The 25000-nt window shown below is 42.1% G+C and overlaps 1 protein-coding gene across 13 annotated transcripts in view; it reads right to left on the bottom strand.

Moving 5' to 3' along the window:
• agrn (agrin) overlaps positions 1-25000 on the bottom strand; it is a 247383-nt gene that overhangs the window by 96506 nt on the left and 125877 nt on the right. For all 13 annotated transcript variants that reach the window (XM_032521016.1, XM_032521015.1, XM_032521018.1 and 10 more), the window contains one exon: positions 4763-4978. In XM_032521016.1, the coding sequence (XP_032376907.1) occupies positions 4763-4978 (216 nt within the window). The remainder of the gene's footprint in view (positions 1-4762; positions 4979-25000) is intronic.

Genomic DNA, 25000 nt, shown 5'->3' with positions numbered 1-25000 from the left:
ACAAGATGAGTTCTGCAGTACTTCTGTGGCTCTCTCCGGGAGAGGGAGTGTATTTTACCACTCTGCTCCAAGTTCAATATTAGGAGAGCCAACATGGTGCGTGTTCCCCAGCCGATTGCAGCGAGTGTATGCCCACACACACTAATATGGTTTAGAGAGACAAGTCTCTTGTCTCTCTAAACCATAAAGCTTTTGCTGGCTGTGTCTATCTCACTAGCTCCGAGTTCCTTCTTATTTTAACTGACTTTTTTCTTCTCGCCTTGTGTTGTCAGGTACTCCAGCTAGGCCAATTTAAACGTGGCTTCTCCTTTTAATTTTGATAATATCAGAGGCTATTATCTGCTCGCCGCCTGCCTACTTGACTGCTAAAGATGTAACCCCGCCCATCCTAAATCATCCATCTAGAACAAAAGGAAGATAATGAGGAAGCTGGCGAGGAGCTAGTCTGACCCATTAAGGGCTAGGTTATGTGAATATTAGAGTGGTGCACTGGGGCAACTAAGGGCCCATGCTTTAACGATGTGTGGGTCATTTAGTCCTGCCCTCCGGAGGGGACTTACAACGTTACCTTGGCACTTGAATGTTGTAATAGTCAGTTTAGCATTATGAGTGAGGTGCTAAATGAGTCTGGTTAAAGAACATTTTTATACAGTTATGCCAAACTGAGCTAAGCTGAACTGTGCAGTATAAAGACTGGGAATATATTGGCATCTATCAGTAGGGAAGGACCGGGGGAACACTGCAACATTCCAACAAGAATGTCTGATGAGGTCCAGGTTGTAAAAATGCCCCTTTTTTTGCTATGTTAGGCTAACCTGGAAGTTCAGGTGACTGCTCATGCTTCCTGCTTTAACTTAGCAAAAATGCCAATCCTAAATCTAAACAATTAACTTGGTGAATACAACGGTATTACCAATAGGAACAAGGGCAAACATAGTAATAAAAAAGAACTAGGGTTGTATGAAACCAGATTTTTCTATTAACATAGGCAGATAAAGAAGGACCACCGCAGATTAAAGAACAATGTAAGTAAGTGGCCACTGTGGCTCTAAGTGATAATTACTGGTTAATGGTAAATGCAAAGATGTAGTGGACATGGAGTACAAGTGGAAAAGAGTCAGTTGCAAAGCAATTTACGGTTTGATTTGCAAGTAGAATGTGTTACTTTTCCTTGTAAAAGTGACACAGTCTCACTTTAACTAAGCAACAAAATGCTCACATTGGGAAATGTAGTGGTGTCAGCATCCTGCAGACGTCAGGGACCTGCTGATTGACGCTTCCCTCCTCTTTGCAAAAAACACACCCAAGCATTAGACTTCTATTTACCGCGAACAACATGCTCCATATAACTCCAGTCCCTATAAAAGGGGGATAATCTGCGATAAAAAAACTTCTTTTGTGGCTTCACTCCTGAATGCCAGATAAAACTCCCGAGTTGATTTGAATTGGACATGACGGCTTCCTAGAACGGTAGCCAATTCATTTACCCCAATGAAAAAGCATTCAAATTGAATGAGTCAAACGAGGCTTTGCACAAAAGCACCAATCCAACCGCCCACACTATTCTTAAAGTTAAAAAGCTTTCTCCCGCTCTTTTTCTCCCTCCATCAGTACTGACAACTCCATAATCTCAGCCAGAGTGACCTGTCCAGACCCTGTGTACCGGCTGAAATTACTGGAGGCAGAAAGAGAATAAGAACCTGTCACTCTACTTCCCCTGACCTCCTAACGCCCCCCACCCCCCACCCCCTACCCCCCACCTCTACCTACAGTACCTGGGAACATTCAAAGTAAAAATGCAAATATCCTTCAGTTCAGCCATACAACAACATCTTATGAGGAATCTTAAACCACAGCTTACAACTTGACTAAATCTTTAAACCCTTTTACATTCCTTACATCTTTTAATTCTAGGTGGTTGGCACATATACAACATACAATGCAAAAAAGATAAGTAGCACATGTAAAAGCATGGCAGAATTAACAGTAAGGGAATTTATGGACGCTTTCTGGTGTGCCACTTTAAAGTCAAAAACATAATATTTTGATTTCAATTTAATAATAAAAATACTGGTGTCAGGGTTGAGTCCACAGCAAAATGTGAATTACACTTGTTACCTTTTATCACAGCACTTAACATTTTTGCCCAAAGATAATCAAAGGACAGATCTGAGGACTTACCAGAAAAAAAATCTACGTGCCAAATTCATGTTATGGTTAATTCTACAGGGCCCGCACTGAAATGTAAAATATTTAGACTGTACTGCAGCAGGTGTGAATGCAGTTGACTCTAAATGGCCCTGATGAAGTGTTTTTTTTTAAATGTGTGCATTGATTACATTGCAAGTCATAATAATAAGGTACTGCTTTGTCAAATCTAAATAGAGGTGAAAAAATGAGAAACACCGGAGGTTGGAAAACAAGCATTACCCATTTTCCCTTTTGTTTAAAAAAGAATTCATACGTATAGAACACATGTGTTCTTGTACTGCACTCCCAACGAACTCTGTGATCTTTGAAAAACAGTTAGATTCCATGGTTACATGAAAAGGTGGACACCATTAGCATCAATTATACTAGGCTATTTCAAATGCAGGCAACGGAGGTAGGGAAAAAGCTTTTGACTTGTTCCGGATGTGATGTATGTGTTATAAAAGAGAAAATCTCTGTTCTGGTCATGATCATGTAGTTACAGTATTATCAGCAGTACTATCATTAGTATCATCTTCATTATTATTATGATTTACCTTTTTTTCTAGTGACTGCTTGCTGTTGTTGCTAGTGGTAATTATGGTGCTTCTGATGGCCTTAACCATCCATGCACCATCATTACAGCACTCACACTGCTTTCTCTCACTAGGTTTAACCTACTTCTGTATTCTGTTCACCTATTCACTCACTCACTCACTCCGTCACTCACTTACTCAGTTGCTCTTGTAACCCCCTCGTTCACTAAATGTTTCATATCTCATTCCTCTTTCAACATTATTCCCCCCCTCCATCTCCAGATGCATCTCCGCTGTACTCTCTGTTCCCCCTGTACTTTACATCTCTTTACTTCTTCTGTGCCAGTGGTGAGCAGTCACCAAGCTTGTTATTAGTGCCAAGTTCAAGCCGGCATTGTAATCAGACCCCTGGAATTAGCAGTGGGCCCACACTGGCAGGCAGGCACGACGCTGACAAAACAATATAGTTATTACTGCGACTGCTGCAATGTTGCAGCTTTGGCAGGATCCCGCTGCTCCCCTCGGAGCCCTGGATCTTCATAGGCTTTGCCTAAGAGAAGCAATAAGAGGGACAGCAGGAGTAGAGGCTGCTACCAGTGGCTAAGGGATAAAACACACACTGGATGGCTACCAATGGGAGCAGTGGCACACTTTCTGTTTTTGAAGGTGCAGGTGGTGCTTAAGCACTGGGAGAGTAGCTATATTGAAAAGACAATAGACTGGACATAATGGGGAGGGGGTTTATTACTGGGGGATAAAGATAGGAAGGCAAACTCGTTGTATTACGACAGGGCGTGAGGGAAATCCATTTATTTGACAATAACAAGCAATTTGGTGTCACTCAGAGACTTGCAGCTTGCAAGATAGTTTGGACTGAAATAAGTACATTTGTTATGTAATTTAAGTTACATACGTAAATTATAAGTTTTGCTCAAAGCGTAATTGAGAATGCAGTTTTGGTGTATGGGAACGACCGTTTTAGACTGGATCCAAACGTCCAAAGTTCTGTGTCTATTATTTCAAACCTCCACATGCAGGCTTTGTATAAAAGCATCAGCTAAAGTACATATAAAGTAATACTTCACAGCTTTGAAAAATTACTGAATAGAGAGTGTCAGTCTCGGGTCAGGTTGCTTTCTGAAATATTGTAGGTTCAGTGAACTTTCTAGGCTTTATCTTTTCTAGATTAAAGGCCCCAATCTGATCTCTCAGAATGTTTAACACTGTATATACTAATGCTAACTCACTGACGTAACAAATTTGGCTGGTCTGGAGTGTGGTGAGCTCACAGATACACAACAGTAGATAAACAAATATACTCGACCTCTACTGTCTTCCAATGGGAAAATGCTTGGACATTAACCTTTCTTTCTATCTTAACAAGTAATTAAGTCTCATATTCATACTCTCTTAAAACATCGAATAGAATGTGATGCCGTGATTTTCACTACAGCCACACAGCAGGGGATAGACGTGCTGCTGTGATCCTGCTCGATAGCAGGGCCGACCCGTGACGATCTCTTCCACTTAGCTATGCTCTCAGATGCTGAATGTATCCGTATGTGTGCTGGAGTCCACAGAAAAAGCTCTGTTTATTTAAAGTTTCTCTGCGTTCAGCTCTTAGTACTTTTGTAGCTTCTACCTGAATCTCTGTGGTTTGGATTTAGTTCATGGCTGTACTTTTAAAGTTTCAGCCTTATTTTCCTAATCGCATTCAGCCATATTGGAACTTTGTCAAATTACTGCTGATGCAATCTGAACCCCTCCTGCTGTCCCTGCTTCACGCTACAAACTTTCCACTGGCGAACCAGTGGGGTGCTTTTATTGTGAAGTCATAGGAAACAGAATGTGTTCATAACCAAGTTAGCGGGTCTTCATTAGCAGTGCTATTCTTCAACAAATACTATAGAAAAACCCTGATTAGTTACTTTGCACTGAAAGCGCAAGGCTTTGTCTTAAATCATCTTTGTGGAACTGGATATCTTCTGTCAGTATCTCTAAGAGCGGTTGGTTGGTAGGCAGGAGGTGTTACTTACAGCAGGGCCCCTTGCGCAGAACCTTAATTCGTCTCTGTGAGTTGCACTGGGCTTTCTCCAGCTCACACTCGTTCGAGTAGGTGGACGAGTCCGAGCCGCAAACTGGCGCCACCAAGGACGGGCAGTCTACTCTCTTGCAAACACACTCAGCCTTGGCCGGGTCGGTCTGGTCACGCTCACATACAGCGCCGAAGCCGCAGAGCATCCCTCTGCAACCTGCCAGACACGAAGGAAAAAAGGTGTTAGGATTGATACAAGATGATGATATGAGCATTTTACTTTCGGTCACAATTTCAAGGTCAGTTACAGACACTCAAAGCTGTCTGACACACAATGCACGGCTTAGTTTTCACGAGTAAATGCAAACAACGTTTAAGTTTTAACACCAGACAGGCACGGCTACATCTCAACATGTGTCAGCTGTTGCAGTCTTTGTGCAGAACTCTACACAGTTCAGTAACACAAATGCATCAGGGATTAAATGTGATCTCGGCGTGAAGCAAACAGATGCTCTCAATTCATTCAGGAAGAATCAACCCATCCATGCAGAGCAAGCACAGTGTGTTGTTGGGCGTGCTGAGCTAATTGCAAAATTTGGAAACACTTCAATGTTAAAATTTTTTAAAAGTCAGCAACAACATTAAAATCAATCAACAGACAGCAGGCAGAAACGCAGTCTGGTGGAGAGTTTTTTTTCATCCTCTGAAAAGGCTGTAGTCTTTGAAATATCAATGATCCACCGTCCAGGAAAACATAGAGGTTAGCCAAACTGCACAAGTCAAGCCACAACAATTCTTAAAGCTTTGATCCCAAACTTTCTACTGACTCCTCAGCTTTGATCAAGCAAGAAATAACAAACTGTAAACTTTGTTAGAGCCTGCTGAATGCGCAAAGCAAACAGCGAGTACCAACGGGTATGTGCTCGTGTTGAGTGTACATAACATTAACTTAGAGAGTAATTCAACCGTGTTGTGGCAGCTACAGCTGCTGTGGCTCTGTGCCCACTTTGAGGGCTGATGGGCGGCCAGCTGGCGTGACGTCCTTGCCTCAGCACTTGGGGATGTTAAAAGAGGGGGCAAGCTCTCACAGGTAGCCAACCTGATTGGAAATCAATGTACGCAAGCATCTAAAAATCCACTTTTTAGATAAGTCCTCTTGGTTGAAGGGGCGAACAACCATTGTGACTGCTGAGGATATACATGTCACACACTCACACACACACACACACACACACACACACACACACACACACACACACACACAAACAACACAACACACACACACAACCCCACCGCAGAGCTATTTCTTATCAGTGGCTCCAGGCCAAAACTAAATGCAAGGCAGCATGTCCACTTGGAGTCGCTGGCAGGTGGTTTGCAGTACTGAATATAAAGAAAGTCTGACACACACAAACATACACACACTACACACAACACACACACACACACACACACACACCTCTCTGTGAGCAGCATGGACAACTGGTCCAGCATCTGCCCAAGGCATCTCATTCTGTCTCTCTACCCACACCAAAATGTGTGTGTGTGTGTGTGTGTGTGTGTGTGTGTGTGTGTGTGTGTGTGTGTGTGGTGTGTGTGTGTGTGGAGTGACAGGCGAGGAGGCTGTTTTTGACTTGCCCACTGTTCCCTGTGGGAGAGCGCCTGACAGCTACCTGAGCCCCTCTCTTTTGTACCAGGGAAAAAAGAAGCGATCGTGTGTGTATGTGAGAAGCTATCCATGACTGCATCTGTATTGCTAACGTGTCGTGTGTGTGTGTGGTGTGTGTGTGTGTGTGTGTGTGTGTGTGTGTGTGTGTGTGTGTCTGTGTGTGTGTGTGTGTGTCTAGGTGTGTGTGTAGGAGATGTAGGCATTAGTTGTCTCAGACATGCACATGAAGCCAGGTGCTAGTATGAAGGTATTGTCATGACTGGCCCACTGCTCTGCCATCACTTCTCACCACGCGCTGTGTGTGCGTCTGTGAGTTTGTGCATGCGAGTGTCAGCGTGTGGCTCGGAGACGAAGCCATGCGAGCAAAGTGACAAGAGGTGAAATTCAATCGAACTGTGTCAGATGTGTACAAGAGAGAGGGAAGGTGTTTGATAGTATGACAGGGAGAAAAAAAACCTACAAGATACAGAGGTTGCGGGTGCCGAAAAAGAATCTCTCTGTGGTTTAAATGTATCAGCTGTGTTCCTTAACAATACAGGTAACAGCAAAATAATAGCAAAAAATGAATATTGTTGTTAAAATGTCTCACAAAAAATCCAGATTGTAAACACTGACAGTGAACACACCACCTACAGAGAAAAGAAATATGAATGCCAGCAACAGTTTGTAACCAGATCTCTTCTGCCATGTTTTCTGTAAGAAACTCTCACTCTCGCGTCAAGTTTAGCTAACAAAAGACTGACAGCAGAGCTTAGGGCTCTTTAAAAGTTAGGGTATCAAGTACAGCCTCTCTGGTAAACAATCACCTTATTGTGGTGGAGAGGTTTTTGGGTCGCTATGAACCTGAGATCTGTGTTGTCGGGAGCTTTGTGCTCCTGGTAGGGTCTCCCATGGCAAAGTGGTCTCAGGTGAAGGGCCAGACAAAGAATAGTTCAAAATTCAAGGGAGATGGAGTGAAATTGCCCGGACGAAGCACGGGGCCCCCGTCTGCAGCTAGGTCCAGATGGAAGGCTCGTCAGCAAGCGCCTCGTAGCCGGATTTGCCTCGGAGCCCGGTCGGGCACAGCCCAAAAAAGCTACATGGCGCCCATCTCTGTCCCATGGGCCCACCGCCTGTGGGAGGATCCGCTGGGGGTGGGTGCGCTGCCACATGGGTGGCGGTGAAGGTCAGGGGCCTTGAAGGACTAGACCCGGGCGACAGAGGCTGGCTCTGGGGATGGAACTTGTGCGGGGGGGTGGAGCGCTACCAGTTAGATCTGGTGGGGCTTACCTCTACGCACAGTCTTGGTTCTGAAACCATACTCCTGAATAGGGGTTGGACTCTTTTCTACTCCGGAATTGTCCAGGGTGTGAGGAGCCGGGCGGGTGTGGGGATACTCACGAGCCCTCGGCTGGGCACCGCTACGTTTGAGTTTACTCCGGTGGACGAGAGGGTCGACTCCCTACGCCTGCAGGTGGTGGTGATGGGGGGGCATTTACACATGTAGAGCTATATCAGGCCGACCAGAGGTTTTTCTAGTTCCCAGGGCGTCACGTGTCCGGTAACTGTTGCAACAGTACCAAGATCCAGCACTGCTCCTCAGGGCCTGCTAATCCCACATTGCTTGATGGCAAGTGTTACATGTTTAAAAATTCAAATCAACCACTAAATTAAGACGAGTTCAAAATGAGTTTACAATTGCATTATTTAGTTGTTTCTACAGTTTGCTGTCTAAATTCTGAGAGGTAGTCTGAGATCCTGTACATATTCTTATGTAGCATTTCTTGATTGTACATACACAAGACATCAAAATAAAAGCTTTACTCACATCCAATGCTAGAATATGTTCATATAGATGTTTCAGAATAACAGATGTGCTTATAAGTAGAACAATTATGTTCTGCCACTGGGACTAATAGGCATGACCTTTGGAGATTCTTTTCTCTCACATGAGTAGCGGAAGTGTGGATTTTAAATGTGTATTGTGTATGTGCCTGTGTGTGTGGGTGTGTGCATGGGCATGCATGCGTGTGTGTGTGCGTGCGTGCGTGCGTGCAGGCAACAAAGTCTGCTCTGCTGGTGTGTCCAAAAAGTAAAGTAGCATTAAGCTGAGCTGAAATTATGATTATTAAAAAAAATATGTACTGGTTGGCTGCACTGCCCTGTTCTTCTGCTGTGCTCACTTGTGACAGCTGATGTACATTAACTCCAACAGGATGAAAATGAATTCTATATTTTTACAGTTTTGTTTCCTTGATATTGTAAAACTGTAGAAATACAACGAATCTAAGCCTATCTACTCCTTTCTTAGAGATACCTTTGCACGTCTAAACTGTTTAGAAAAACAGCATGAATGAAAGTTTTGCAATATTTTGTGAAAATGTCATTTTGAGTACAATGAGTGTGAGTATATGTGTGATTGTCTGCATGATTGCCAATCCATGTAACATTACAAACAAATATTACACTTTGTGAGAAAGAAATTGTGGCAGAGAATCGTGATATCAATTCTAAGCTAAAAAAATCGTGATTCATAATTTTCCCCCTATAATGCAGGCCCAGTTAAAAGCTTCACATCCATACCGTTTTTTTCCCAATTGGGGGTTGAGGACCAAAATCGTATTGGGGAAAAAGACAGCATGTCCAGTTTGCGCTTGTCAAGGTAACCGTCTCGTACAGGTAACACGTGTTTGGACGGATCATCCATTAAATATGGCATGGCGTTGGTTAAGCTCTCAATGCATCAGTGGGTTATTAAAGGAAAGGGATTGCGCCGTTTTAATTAAAGCAGGAGTGATAAAATGTCATGATTTACAAGTTCTCTGGTGGCAATTTTCCACTGCATCTACTGCAGAATGGGACTAAGATGACACACATTTCAGTTAATTTCTTTGGTTGATCAAAGCACATGCCATTGTAAAAAAAATACAACATTATGTTTTGACCATTCTAGAACACTGCAGAACTTGTGGGCTCAACACAGTTAGCATGGTTTTCTACATAACAGTGACATGACACTGTCATGAAAGTGTCATAAAACAACGCTTTTTGAATAAGTGTCATTTGGTTTTGGCATGACAAGTTATGGTTTATTGTTAGGGTTAAGGTTGGGTTTCCTCCATCATGACAGTGTCATGTAAGTGTCTTGTGTTCATGACAGTGTCATGTCACTCTTATGTAGAAAACTTCAAGTAAAGTGTTACCTATAATATACTAGCTGTGCAACATTTTGTACTAGATTGCTTTTCAACATAGATTCCCTCAGACACAGATTCAATAAATATGCCCCCAAAACCGGTAGATCCTATTACTTTGAGATGGTTTCTACTCTGAAGAAAATGTCCCCATAGCCTGTGTTTGTGGTGAAATGCTCTATCAGTTTCATTGTTTTGCTGCCTTGTTGGATTTACCTCAAAGTGAAAAAGGGAGAAATGGACGACAAGCATGAACGCGTCCAGACCAAATAAGGTTTGACAGAATCACCTTGACAAACTCAAAATGGCTACTTTAGGCAAGGAACAAATAGTGACGCTTAGGCAAGGAACGAATAGTGTTTCTTGCCTAAAGTAGCCATTTTGAGTTTGGGGGGGGGGAGGGGGGGAGTACCAGCCCTTTTTTAAAATTATTTCACAGCAGTCCGGTGTGCTTTAGCTGTAAGAGAAAGGAGACGAGAAAGGGAAAGTGTGCAGTAAAGGTGTGCATGAATAATTAACAGTCCTGAACTTTACATAGGTGACAAGAATAGTAGCTGACTTATTGGGACAGCCAGAGCAGTGACGCACAAATGTGTTGAATAACCCGTTCAAGTGAAGCCAATTGTGCCGTGATAAGATTAAATCTGCAAATGGTGGCTTCAACATTGACTAATGACCTACTGACTGTCAGGAAATCAGGAAACGGATGTTGATGGAGGGTGATACAGCTCATTGGCATCGAAGCGACATCGCATTAATGTTGAATGAGTCTAAATTCATTACGCTCTAGCACTCCTGAGGGACATCTTCCACTTACTTCCTAATAAAGGGAGCCTTTCTTTCCGGCTGACGCTAAGTAATACAGATGTGCTCCTCGGCTGGCCGGCTTTTAACAGTCCTCGTCTCTCTCTGTGTCTCTCTCCCTCTCTCTATAAGAGGGCTTAAGACTCTCTATCAATGTAACCGTGCCAGAAGACCTTCGCAGTGAGGGGACAGGTTGCTATGGCAACAGCCAGTGATGCAACCGGCCCAGAGCAGCTTGCCTCATCAGCTCGGGAGTGGAAACTTTCCGTAATGCGCACAGGTGGTTTATATATAAATGTACAAACAAAACAAACACACAAACACAAACACACACACACACACACAAACACACACACACACACACACACACACACACCTCAGAATTCACCAGGGCTGGACTATTACAAATAGTTGGCAGGCTGGCAACCAAGCTCTTACCATATTTTATTTGTTCATGATGGAATGAACTTCTGTATAAATCCACTGCCTTCATATCAAACTCCTCACAGTACTTTTTTTTAAATGAATGTTAAGTTTCCATTTGCTGTGATTGTTCTCTCCATCACTTTCCCTCAGCTATAGGCTTGGGATCGTAAATCTAATTTTGAAATCTAATTCTCTCACTATTGCCCTGTGCAGCAGTGAGGCTAAAGGTGTGTAGGCGAGGGGAGCAGCGATTTTTCGGTGCGTGCGTTATTGATTAATAATTGCAGAAAAGTTCCCTTCATCACCCATCGAAATGATTAGTTAGAGCAAAGAGTCCAGAGCCATTGCAAAAAAAATACATTAGGAAAGAAACGCCACCGTGGGCAGAAGGTATACCCGGTAAAATATTCGAAAGGAAAAAGCAACCTTACAAGGCTTCTATCGATCTCTGGTTAGCTGTCCTCAAGGGACCGATGCAGTCAATTATTGATCTCGCTGCAATCATACAACTCCCAGCGTGAAATAAAAAAAAACTTCTACTCACAAAAGGAACAGCCCAACCTTACCAGCTCAATATGAGAAAATCACTTCTTTAAACCAGTTAAATGAAAAGAATAAAGGGCAAACGAAGGAAAGAATGGAGACTCTGTCAAAGGATTTTCAGAAGAAAACAACTTTTCTCTTGTCCTGCTTTTTCAACCACGCTGTTCTTATCAGGGCAACAGCAGAATGAACAAATTGCCGAAAAACAAACTGTAAAGAGCTCTTCGTTTATGTTCTTTGTGCCTTGAGCTGCAGTTCTCAGCTTGAAGATGGAGGGTTTTGAGTATGTCTATGTGTATGTGGAGGCTGTTAAAGTATTTTCTCATTCCCTCACATAAAGGGGGCAATCAATTTCCCTCTCCTCCTGCCTTCTGAATGTAACACATACGCTTGTAGAGCTGAGCGCCTTGGCCTTGACCTGGCTAACACACAGAATGAATTTGTTTACCAAACGGCATCTTCTCCTGGCCGTGCACAGTCCAGGCCTGCACGAGTCTATGCCTTTCCAGAGAGATAATGTTGGAGACAAAGACAGTCTAGATGGGGTTAGGGAGAAGCGGGAAGAGCTTTTATTGGAAGAAATACTGTATAAGAGAAAGAGAAAAGGTGAGGGGAGGTCAAAGCGAAATATGAGAGGCAGGGGGAAACTCACCTACAATTCAAATCCTTCCCAGTTTCTACACATATGCCTTGTACAATCCAGTAAGTCAAAGAAATCCTCTCCAGCTGTAAATACTCTGAAGATAGTGGCATGATTGATGCAGAAACATTAGGTTAATATAGTTTCTTATGAACAAAAAGGAAAAAAGAAAGCAACAAATGTGCACCTACTGTGTGTCCGTCTTTAACTGGTTAGTTGTCTTCATTTCCCTTATTTCCATCTCTGTATGAAAGTCAATACATCATCATTTTTAATATATGGCGGCTTAGTTTGTTTTATTTTTGCTTCTTTAAAACGTATCCATCAGCCTTTAGCTCTTTATATTTTCCCTGGTGAGTTTGTTTCTCAGTCACCTCGGCGACTGTTGATACTGCTCCAAGATTCTGTCGTTGCTATTTTTAGACTCCCTTGGCTATGGTTACTTTTTTAATTTTAATGAAGTCCCACAGGCATTCAGTGTGAATAAAAAAAAACATACAATAGATATAGTGAGCAGTCTAAGCTACTTCGTAGGTTAATTTTTCTTTAGTTTGGGCAAGTTAAGTGTCATTGTAAGTATGCCAGCAGTTCCACAACTATGGAGCTCAGTGTAAGTTGTTAAAGGTGCTCTAAGCGATGTCACGCGTGTTTTAGGCCACATTTGTTTTCACATACAGCAAACATTTCCTCACTACCCGTGAGCTGCCTGTCCCCAGAACAAACCAAAAGTGGTCTCTCTAGACAGCCCAGGGCCTGCAAACGGCAACAAAAACAAACTGTGCCCACCTGCATACACAAACAGTGTTCCCGCCAAAAACCAACAAGAAGGATTTTGGGGTGGGGGGTTAGTGCGCAGAAGCACAGAAGGAAGGGGACGGGAGGAGGAGGAGGGAGGGGCAAGCTATTCTTGTTTTGTTTGAAAATACTTTGAACGTCAACAAGAAGTAACATCACCCAACATCGCTTAGAGCACCTTTAAAGGAAGACTTCAACAACGTTTTCACATTACTCCTAGTTGATTTCTATCCATTCACTTTTTAGTAACCAATCAGATTCAGCCATGCATTCACTTTTTAGTTAAACCAATCAGACAATCAGCAAGACGTCCCTGTTTTAAATCTGATCTCTCCTCTGCCGTTGTCAGTTGACATTTCAGGCCAAGAGTGCGACCCACCTCCTCCCCTTCAACAATCGGTCGTCTCACCCATGACACCCTGGGTCTTCGTCTGCTGAGCGCACCACCAGTCTAGACTACATCGGGGGATATGTCCGGGTTTCGCTACCCCTTTAAAACATATTGTTACAGTGGAGTCCAAAGACTATGTACACTTCATGTTTTGGTTATGTCATTTACAATAAATCTTTTTAATAACTGCAAGGAAGTCTCTCCTGATTGAACTGTACAGAGAAGAATGGAGATGAAATAACAGTTGACGTCAGCGCAGGATGGACGTCAGGGTAATTGGACTTTAACAAAGACAGCTGCCGTTCATTTTCTGACAGTCAAATCAGTTGTTTTTCAAGCCTGAAGACGATTATTCCATAGCCTAATCCTAACCTAAGCTATTTTAACCCATGGTGATCTTACCCTAAACCTAACCAAGTCGACTGTGTGCCTAAACCCAACCAAAACTTAACCATAGCATCATAAAACAGATTTATGTTTCATACAGTGATTTGCAAAAGTTTTGGAAGGCAAAGACAAATGATGTCACCCTGCTGATAGGGGCATTTTATCAGACAACGGCGCTTCCAGGAGACATATTTTGTCATTTAATTTGGAAGACAACTTGTTTTTCTTATTATTTAAAGGTCCCATGACGCCTATTAATGTTAAAAAAAACTCATAAAGTGAAATTTTCATGCCCCGGGACATTTAACATCAGGGATGTTTCACTGAGAGCAGTGCTCTCTTTTTTAGAAACGCCCCGATCACATTCACACCTGGAAGCTGCCCTGTATGCTACCTTCTGATCTGCAGGCCACTGAGCAGCTGCACCACAGCAGTTGGGGTTAAAGACGTGCTCAAGGGCACCTCAATGGTGGTAATGAAGGACGGGCAAGGGCTGCACATTACAGGTAAATATTGGGAAGGCAGTGCTAAATATTGTGTAAAATATTGTGTAATCTTGTATATTGGCTCTTCACCATGTTCACCACCTTGTTAATGTGGCTCTGATTTTGCTGTGGTTAAACCGGAGAAAAATATCATTTGGTTAATTGTATAAAAATATTTTCACATCAACCAGTTTTTCTTAGATTTCTTCCTAATTTATGTAGTTATGTTGGGGTACCGTGTATAATGTACATAAGTATTTATGTGAGGTTCTGTTGCAACAAATGTCCTTGGAGAAGGACAATAAAAAATACTGGATATCTGTCTAGAGCAAAGCTGTATCCATTTCTCCCTATTTGCCTATTTCCATCAACTTCTCTGAATGCATTGGCACCACCTCTTCATTTTATTTTTCATTCTATTTTTTGGCATTCAGACCATACAGCAAATGCATTTCTCACACCTACTTGAGTGTGAGAAGTTACTCCAAACCTGGAGCAGATCCCTTTTGTTAACGTTGCATGGCCACATGAGAACACAGCAATTGCCAAAGCAATTAGATTAAAACCTTGTTGAGAGACGTTTCAAAAAACATTTCAAAACCAACCCCAGAGCTATGTATGGTGTGGAAGCGTGATGAGCCTGCAATCCAACCCTAATATATTGTGTTCATGGTAGAATTATGCACCACATTGTGATTTATTGGTAGTCTGTTGACCCCCATTAATTTAGCCAGGAAGGAATGTTCTCCTCAGTAAGTATGGGATCAATAAAGGTCTCAATGAAGGTTATGATTAGTTGTGGCTCACTTAAAACTCAGCGGTGCAATAAACCAACGCCTAACTACATGCCTTCTCACACAGGCCACGACAAACACAATATGGGTATAAAAATAACTTTCATCACCATCTACATACTAAAAAACTAGTAGCCACATCTCTTAAATCGATCACTCTCTTTCACCCTTTTCCTTTTTATTTTAGCTATCTTTGAGTTCTCAGAATGTAGCAGGTGGTGCTTATTCATAAATCAGGCCTGAAATATGACAGCTCTTGACAGCTTAGAACATCTGCCTAATCACCCTTGTTATGGGAGAAAAATAAATAAAGGGTGTATGAGAGAAAAACACTTGGTTGTTTGTCTTTATCAGGCAAGAGACACGAGCAGGGAAAGACAACAGGGAGGAAGGTAGCGAGAACGACGTCACGAGAATGGAATAGTGAAGGCGATCGACAAAGGGAACTAAACGCCTCATCTTGGGAGAAGGGTTATAGTTGCTAAAAGAGAACTTGAATAATTATTAGTTGAGATACAGAGGGCATAGAACTAACCCGAATCTGGCAAAGATGCTCCACTTAACAGCAACCCTACCCCTGCTAGCGTTAATATTGCTTTGCTCAACCCGCAGTGCTTACGGGGCAATGCAACCCCAAACCACATCAGTCGTAGTGCCTTGCTATTCTTAATGAGTCGCATGGGGAATGGAACCACACTGTGTGTTTGCGTTAACAAACTTTTTGATCTTTCCAGGTCTCTCTCAAAAATTCCCTCCGCCCCAATCTTATCAATAATGGAGGCATTGGTGACAGAGCCTTATTCTGTCACCTCACATCTCCTCCACAAACTCAGCAGCAGGCAGCCAGGGATGCTCCTCTAGAACAGATTACTGCTGGTCTGCAATATACATGAAAAAACAAAACAGCATGGCTGCCAGCGTGCTCCGGGATTCAATTATTCAGCTCAGCCAGTATTATGAGCAGAGGTGCCCTCTTTTGTTCGCGTCTCAGAGCTCGTCGTCTAAGCTTACCGTCACCTCCTGGAGACCTGTGATGGACTCTAAATACAAAGACTTGGTTTTCCTAATACACACGCACACACACACAGGCTGGCTAATTGCAAGTGTGTGGGAGTGTGACGGACGAGTTCTGACAAAGAACAACATCCACACGGACATCCAGAGAATAGATGCATAGACACGCACATGCTGAGACATGCAATCGCGCACGCAAACATACGCGGACAACAAACACGAAGACATCCCACCAAAGTGCCAAAAGCTAATGTGGTCTCAGTTTCTCAATGTCCATGTTTATGATTTCCACTTTTATTAACTCCATCTCTCATTGCTGTCATCACATGTTTCATCAGCGTTGCATTTCCTCTAACTTCATACATAAAAAAGGAATGTTGGAGTGAGTGAGGAGGAGTAACAGAAGAGGGTAAAGCTCGCCTCTCTGTCGCTGTTACCACAGCATTGGGTTTCAGACACATTTTCTCTGCTTCATTTCCACTACACACTACTCCAGTTTCCTAGAGAAAACTGGCCAGTGATGCCAACTTTGAACAGAGTCAGACGATGTCACCTCGCAGCCAAAGCCCCGTTCCTGATTAGGAGTGACAGCGGCCTATTGCAGAGGTTAACAGCCATAAAGGTTAGGGCTAGCAAGTTTAATGATTTAGAAAATCAGAAGAAAGAAGAAGAAACTGTATTATTTGTCACATACAATCATATAGTACACTGCAATAAAATTCAAGCCCTGCATTTAACCCATCCTAAGCATTAGGAGCTGTGGACAGCTGGATACAGCGCCTGTGAGAAAATAGGGGTTTGGTGTCTTGCTCAAGGACACGTGGCCAGAGGAGCTGGGAATCTAACCACCAATCTTGTGGTCGAGGGCCGACCTGCCCTTCCTCTGATCCACAGTCACCCCCAGCAAGATGCCTAGTTATCCTTAGGTAGAACAGGCGCCCAGATAGCTCAGTTGGTAGAGCAGATGCCCATATATAGAGGTTTACTCCTCAAGGCAGCGGGCCCGGGGTTCAACTCCTGCCTGCGGCCCTTTGTTGCATGTCATTAACCCTCGCTCTCCCCTTTTATGTCTTCAGCTGTCCTGTCAATAAAAGGCCTAAAAATGCCCCAAAAATTATCTTTCAAAAACTAAAAAAAGACAGAAAAGAAGTCTAGATCTACCAAATGCCAAAACGGAGCCTCATACTGCAGAGTGTTGTGCCTGGCTTCATGCCGTATGATTATGTGAGGCTGCCTCAGACAAACTGTGGGACCTTCTTCCTCACAGCAAACACTTAATAACAGGTCTGACTGAGCTATAGATATGGGATTTTTTTTTTTGTTTTCTTTGAGTTTGAAAAGCAAAACTATCCATCTTTTTCTTGTCATGCAGTCAGTCAGCTCTACGTAGGTGTTAACAATCACAACTGTATCAATAGGTCTTGGCTCCTGACAATCTCGACATTGTAAGAGGCTGTAGACAAAACTGTTTGAGTAAAACGGATGGTGGCTAACTTTGACCTCAATTTTTCAATCAATAAGTCTGTATTTTAGCCTAACATTAGGAAATTATGCACACTATAAATCATTACTGGACGATGAGGTGCAGCCTGGTATCCCAAGGATGTCCATTCAACCCGGATAATTCTGCAGTGTGAGATTTACACCCTATGCCGATGTTCAAAGCCAGCGCGGGGAAGTGCAGTATTGTGAGACAGCAAAGAAGCGTGTGTGTACATTTCTTTTGACAATTACATTAAACCGTATTTGGGGTTTAGCATATTTGTCCAATATCAATGTTCCATGTGGTTTTAAAAGGTGTTGCATTTCTTGTTTCATGTTTTATGTATAGCGAAAGTACATTATTGGGTTTTTCCTGCTACCCAGCATGCATCTTTCTGGCAGACTGAAGGCAGATTTTTTTTCTTCTGGTTTCAAACAAACATCCATTATTCCATGCAAAGATGATGCGTTTAAAGGTGAGTAATGTGCCAAAAAAGCTATATCATTTTTGGTTTTCCATTAGCAAAAAATGTGGATAGCACTAGGTACTTTTTTGGTACTACCTTGTTTGAGGTTTCAAGAGTGCTGAGCTGATAATAAAAGGTGGAGTTAAAACACTGCCGATTACTGATTAGTCAGAGAGAATATTCACTAGCATGACAAGGGATATCCTGCACAAACCCCTTCATTTTTTCATAGCTAAGCTACTGTCAATGGTGACCAACATGTTTTTATTTCTCACCCAGGATTTATAAAGGGCAGCCCACAACATTTTGCGTACACTACATACACTATGCCGTAGTGCATTAAAGATGATGTCACAGCAGTTTCACATGGTGCTGCTTTGGAAAACTGCTGAAAATCCTTGGTACTATCCACAGTGTAAAACGAAAATAGAAAAGTACTGGTACCAAAAAAGTGAGTTACAGTGGTTTGCATAAGTATAAACACCTATGCTAAAGTTGACTAAAAAGAGGATTGAAAAATCCTCTTTTGGAAATTGATCTTAATGCCTTAATTTAAAAAAAATAGGAAAAAATCTTCCTTTAAGGACATCAATTTTCTTTGAGAATGAATAATGTATCATAAATAAAACTAAATGTTCTTACTAAATACAGAGGGTATGAGTATACACAACCCTATGTTAAATTCCCATAGATGCAGGTAGAGTTTTATATTTAAAGGCCAGTTATTTCATGGATCCAGGATACTATGCATACTGACAAAGTTTCCTGGGCCTTTGGAATTTAAATAACCACACCTCATCACATACCCTTCATCATACATAGAGATTGGCATGATTTTATTTCAGTTAGGCCAATAGCTGGTTTGATTTGCATTGAGAGATGATCTTATGGAAAATTCCCCCTGCCTCTATGGGAATTTATCATAGGGGGTGTATATATTTATGCCCCCGATATTTTACCAAAAAACATGTATTCATCTACAACACATTATTCATTCACAAAGAAAATTGGTGTCCTTAAAGGTTGGATTTTTCCTTATTTTAAATTAAGCCATTTAATCAATTTCCAAAAGATTATTTTTTATTTCTCGTTTAAGTCAACTTTAACATGGGTGTGTAACCTTGTGCAAGCCACTGTAAATCCAGCTGGGCCGTACCATCCATTGGAAACACAGCATCAAGTTCCCTCCAAATGGTGCCAAAGAGCTAGAGAAACTAAGATTTATTTTCTGAATTCATGTGTTCTGGGGAAGGATGCTATTTGAAAATGATATTTATGTCAAATTTCGGATGGTTAATACTCTTCGCAGGGCTGATTACTCTATTTCCCTGAATTTCCCTGACACCTACAATGGCAATAAGATGGAAATGTTATTTTCAAATTAAACAAAAATGAACCTTTCTTTTTTATGGCACCAGTATATTTTGTAATTTCAGTCGCAAAAAATACACAGAACTCAACTGCAGAATGTTTCTCTCATACTAGACATTCCAATGTTCTTTGTGCTACCGAATTGAGCTCAAATTACTAAGTGCTAGTTGGAAGGTTCAGCTTTTGATGGTTTGAACATGTGACCACTTCAAGTCACTCCTTTGTCACTCCATTTTGCCAGTTATTCCCATATGACCAGATTGTTATGTTACATGTCGTTCTTGCCGGAGGGGGCTCAAGCCACCAGCAGTTTTCTTTAAACCAAAGAGCTGGAGAGGAAAATGGGCCTCCATGCTGGCTCCCACCATGGAGAGGAGAGTGCTCTGATTTTTTTCCAGGATTTCTGGAGAGAGCCCAAGTCAGTGGCAGATGGAGCAGGATGAGACTCAGAGACAACCTGGGGAGAGCTTGGAAGGCGTGCCAGGAGGCGGCAGCTCTCAAGTGCTGAGCTGGTCTTCACTGGATAAAAAGGTAGGCGGCCTCCTCCATATGCTCCTCATTGCTATGCCTAATCACAACTAGGTGCCCATAGACTCATTGCCATAGTCACCAGAGAGACTTCAGGACAGTTGGAGAAGAAATTAGCAATTTTGCAGGCCAAAGCATGTTGAATTGTGTTTAAAGCAGGAAATGGAGCCAACTTGCCTTTTGCCAGTCGGTATTAGTGCCACCATATGGGAAAAGGGAAAATAGGACAGGGGATCCTTCTTGATGCCTCTATTTAGAAGGGAATTTGAGATACAGGAGGTAAAGGGCATTTTCTTTCCCTATAGCGTACAGATAAATATGTGTCCGGCTGAAAAGATACTGCAGGAAATATCGAGCGCAGAGCTTCTCCCCATCATCTGGGGTTGATGAAAGCAGCTCCTCGCGGGAGATGCCACGACCGGCTGAGCTGTGGGTACCCCAGAGTTGCACCCTCTATATAATGAACCCCATGGGCCTCCTAGCTGTTCACAGGGATAGCCACCTCTAGTTGCTCTCCTGCTCAGAGAAAAGCACTCTATCATTACCCTCCCCTCCTCCCTTTCCACCTCCTCTTCCTCCCATCTCTCTCCACTCCCTGATCAATAGCCCTGCCCGCCAATCGATAAGGCTATATATCACTTCATTTTCTTTTTCTTCTCCCTCTTCTTCTATTGCTGCCATTCCTCTTAGTGAACCAGAGGGAAAAAAGGATGGCAGAGTGATGGTAGTGTATAAAGTGACCTCCTCCTCTCTCTTTGCCTTCTTCTGGGTTGACTTGTTACTTGTGCACTAGTCCGAAGAGAGAGTAAAGAGGCAAATAGAGCCTATTACAGGGTGTCAGTATTTCGATTAGCAGCTCATTTTAAACCCCTTCCCCTGTCCAACAAGCACACCCTCACACACACACTTCTACATACATTTACAACAGTGTCTCTGTGTTAACAGCCCTGAAAGGTGAATGTAGCATATGATTGTGTTATTTTCAGAAAATCAAAGTGTGGTGTTGGCTGACTATCCATCAACCTGAACCTTTCCTTAAGGCACCTGGAGGCCATAAGCTCACATAATGCACACACACAGACACACAGACAGACAGACAGACACACACACAGTCGGAATGGATGGGTAAATGATAGAAAAGGAAAAAGAGCCTGACGCAGATTTAATTTTATAGGGGGCATCCAAGCACTCCTGGCTTTAGGCTTAGTATTATAGCACCACACTGTGCTGTGGAATTAATTGCCGGTGACGTGAACGTAGCACAAAAAAGTGCCACACTTTTGCGCTTTTCATTACCATGTCGGGAGTCTTTCTGTGAGGCTTTGTAATATTTTTCTCAGGGAGAGGGAGGGAAGGAGGGAAAGGATAAAACAGGGGAAGGAGGAGAGGGGTGCGGAGGATAAGTAATATGGAGTTGACTGGAAGAGTGTTTAGCTCCACTCTGTTCATTTGTCTTCATTTCCTCTCTTTGGAACACTTAGCCCATCCTGACCCACACCGCTGTGGCTCCACTACATAACAGCTGTGTGCGCAAACACACAAGTGGCTTCACTCGCTTGCGTACGCGCGCGCACGCACGCACGCACGCACGCACGAGGCTGGCAACTAAGCTCTTATTTTCCAAAATTGACAGAATGGTCACCATATTTTATTTGTTTATGATGGAATGACAATCATAACAAATTTGTGTACGGTTTTCTCTCTCTCTCTATCTCGCTCTGTCTCTCTCTCTCTCTCTCTCTCTCTCACACACACAGAACTGTATATCAATAAAAACAAAGTGGCATTTTACAAATATAATCAACAATGATGAAATAATATTAACTAACTATATTTAGATTGAACATTATTACTGTAAGAGTCAATCTCTAATGTGGAGATGCAGCACATGATTTGACGCTGGAAAGTGTTCTTCTCTCAGTTTCTTTTTATTTCAAATCCCATAATGGTTAATAGGTTTGGCTAGAAGCATGATTGTCAGTATTTATATATAGAGAGCTAAAGCTAAACTGTAACTTCCAGGTTCTGCTGCAGAAGTAAGAACAGCTATTTCAAAATCAAATTGACATAAATTCCTACAAAACCAACAAGCTAACCGTGTTATGTTGTGGGGTGGACTTCTTTCTATATTATTTAGCTGCATTTACCAAGCACCATTTCCCTACAACTCTAGGGCTATATGAGAATGAGCTGGAAAAGCCAAACGGTGTAAATGTTTAGGATCAACAGAAATTACAGATAAATTGCATAAAGGTGACATGAGAAGAGAACATTGGAAAATATCATGGATAAGGAAGTTATAATTACTCATATTTCTTACAATAGGCTATTAATAGTGAACCCCAGATGTGATTCACTTTGTCAGAGAGACTTAGAAAAGCTATCCCCAATGACAGACTGTATTGAGTTACATAAGCTAGTGGAACAGTGGCTAGCCCGATGATGTCAAACCTCCGGCTCCTGATTCTGAAGCTTAGAATCCTCAGGGTGCATCTATTGAAGTGCTCACCCCTTCAGAGCTGCTAATTAACCCAAATAGTCATTAACCCAGGAAGAAGATTCCACACTAAAGGCAAAGGTCACATTTTTCTGAAAACATGGAAAATTGGTTGTCAACAGTGCCAACCATACCAAACAAGATGGTTCATGGCAATTTTGTTGCCGGGGGCAACGGGGGCAACTGGTATTGTCGAGCCCTGCACACATTCATATCGTTCTTTCCCTGCATTCCTCTATGTCATTAAATGTGGCTCGGCACTCATTTGGATGCGCTTATCGAATGACACCACATTCCACTCTACACTGCACATTTCCTCCATCATAAGACATGTGTTTGAACACTCCTAACTGCAGACAACTGGGAGGGTTGGAGTATACATTGAGGCGGATTCAGGCGGACGTATTTGTTTCTCTAGAGGCTGAGTGTGTGTTTTGTGTATCATGGCATACATATATGCCCATTATAAACAAGCTCTCACTCTGACATCTCTCCATTTAGTGCATGTATAGGTACTGTTTAATTCAGGCCTGTGTGTATTGTGTGTAATAACAATAGAGTGAAAACATTGTAATTTTCCCTTATGGGATTAATAAAGTATAAATTATTATTATTATTATTATTATTATTATTATTAAAGTGGGGGTGGTGATGTATGTGTGGTAAATAGAGTGGAAAACAAGGGGGAAAAAAAGGAGAGGAGGAAAATCTGAGCACGGCAAACGGCCTCCATGATATCAATCATGTCTGTCCATTTAATACCCTTGTCGCATGGTCCAATTTAGGCCTCTTAACCTGATTATATGCACCTTTTTTTCTTTTATTTTCGCCTATTTGCCATACCTAAATGAAAAAGCTTATAACAGAAGAACTGCAACAAAAATCATGTATGAGGCTACATTTCAAACCTACATTCTTCTAGTTTTGTGCTTGTTTAGCATGTGATTAAAACACAACCTAATGTAAATCAGCTCAAACATGGTTCAAAACTGTTTTTTTGGTCCTCGTCTATAATACATCATACATATTTATAACAATAGATAAGACTTGCTTTATGCCACACTATGCAAAACCCCACACATACCTTCTAATTTCAGACGTCTAGACCTAACCTTATGAGAGCTAGGGAGTTTTCAGTATGTAATGTCACTAGTTCCTATCCATGCTATACACCGTTGAAATGTGATTGGCTACAATTGTCATGATCGACATGTTGGGATGGCAGTAGCTCAGTCAGAAAAGAGTTGGGTTGGGAAACGGAGGGTCGCTGGTTTCAGTAGTCCCCAAACGAACCTGGTGAAATGGTAGCTGGAGAGGTGCCAGTTCAGATCAAAAAATGCATTACAAAAAGCTTCATTATGTAAATTTCCATTTATTTATTGTATGGGCTAAAGGACAGAGAGAGCAGAGACTGTGCACTGCTCTTTAATGAAGCTCCCTCTGAGGTGCCGTAACACCAGAGAGTGGAGGAGACTTTGCCTAATGATATCATTAAAGACATAGTCGTGTGTGCGTGTGTGCGTGTCTGTGTGTGTGTGTGTGTGTGTGTGTGTGTGCGTGTGTGTGTGTGTATAGTCTTGTTCACTGCTGCCAGTAGTAATGCCATTAGATCCGCTATCTGGTCTTAACAGCCCAGTGAGGTCTGTGTACCTTAATATTGATTGATACCTTTTGTGTTAAGTTTGTCCGTCCTCTGGGACATCAGAGGACAAGCTGAGAGCAGCCCTGCAGCTGTTTGGGATTCAATGTCTGGTTCAAGGACATTCCATCAGAGCAGATGTTTGCCGAGATGTCGGGGCTGCTGGTGTAAAAGAGCCTCCTTAAAGCCTCATAAAGCATCAGTACGTGTATTTGTACGAAGACATTCATCTAATAAGTGAATCTAATATGATCTGGGTCACATATAATCTGAGGTCTGCTGACGTGAAGCCGGCCATTAAATCCGCACTGGGCAAGGTTAACTCTGAATCACAGCCTCAGTAATGTGATAACTATGTGCTCATTTATTGCTCCCTGTTGGCAAACTCTCTTAGCTCAAGCCACATCCTGGAGTTGCCAGGGGTTTAGTGGCATGGTCGAACAAAACCTTGTTATTTTTCACACCAATTAATCAATTACTTGAGAAAATAATCATAGATTAATCAATCATAAAAACAATCATTAGGTTCAGCTCTAGTCTTTTGATTGGTGAAGTGGAAAATGTCAATTTAAAACGATAGATTGATTAGTCATTTGACAGAATACTAATTGGCTAATTAGAGCATTCAGTGGTTCTCCTTATACACGTTTGCTGCTTTTCTGTTTTATATGACTATAAATTAAATATTCTCGGGTTCTGATCTTTTGAATGAACAAACAATTGAGCTGCAAGATTTTTTTTTAAATAGATGCAGCTCCAATTTTAGCTACTACAGAGAATTCTGCTTTCAATAGAAATGCAACCGGGTTCAGCATTATACCTGCAAGAGCAAATGTTATGTCTTTGTAAATCTTATTTTTTATTCTTACAAATCTCAGCAGTCCCAACTGTATAACTACATTGTTAGATCTGTAGTGACTTTTTTTTTTTTTTTACAGTTTTCTGCAGAGAAAATGGGTTTTTCTGCAAACTAATAATTGGTGTTCTGGGAAAAATAAAACACCCATATAAAAATGTGCCCATTGTTGCAGGATTAACAGGTACCAGCATTGAGACGGAGTTGGTAGGATATGAGCAAATATATATATATATATATATGCTTCTTTATGCGAGTGTGTGTGTGTGTGTGGGGGG

Source organism: Etheostoma spectabile, chromosome 7 (assembly GCF_008692095.1).
Source record: "Etheostoma spectabile isolate EspeVRDwgs_2016 chromosome 7, UIUC_Espe_1.0, whole genome shotgun sequence".
In the NCBI taxonomy this organism is placed as follows: domain Eukaryota; kingdom Metazoa; phylum Chordata; class Actinopteri; order Perciformes; family Percidae; genus Etheostoma; species Etheostoma spectabile.
This window is presented reverse-complemented; position numbering and strand designations above follow the sequence as displayed.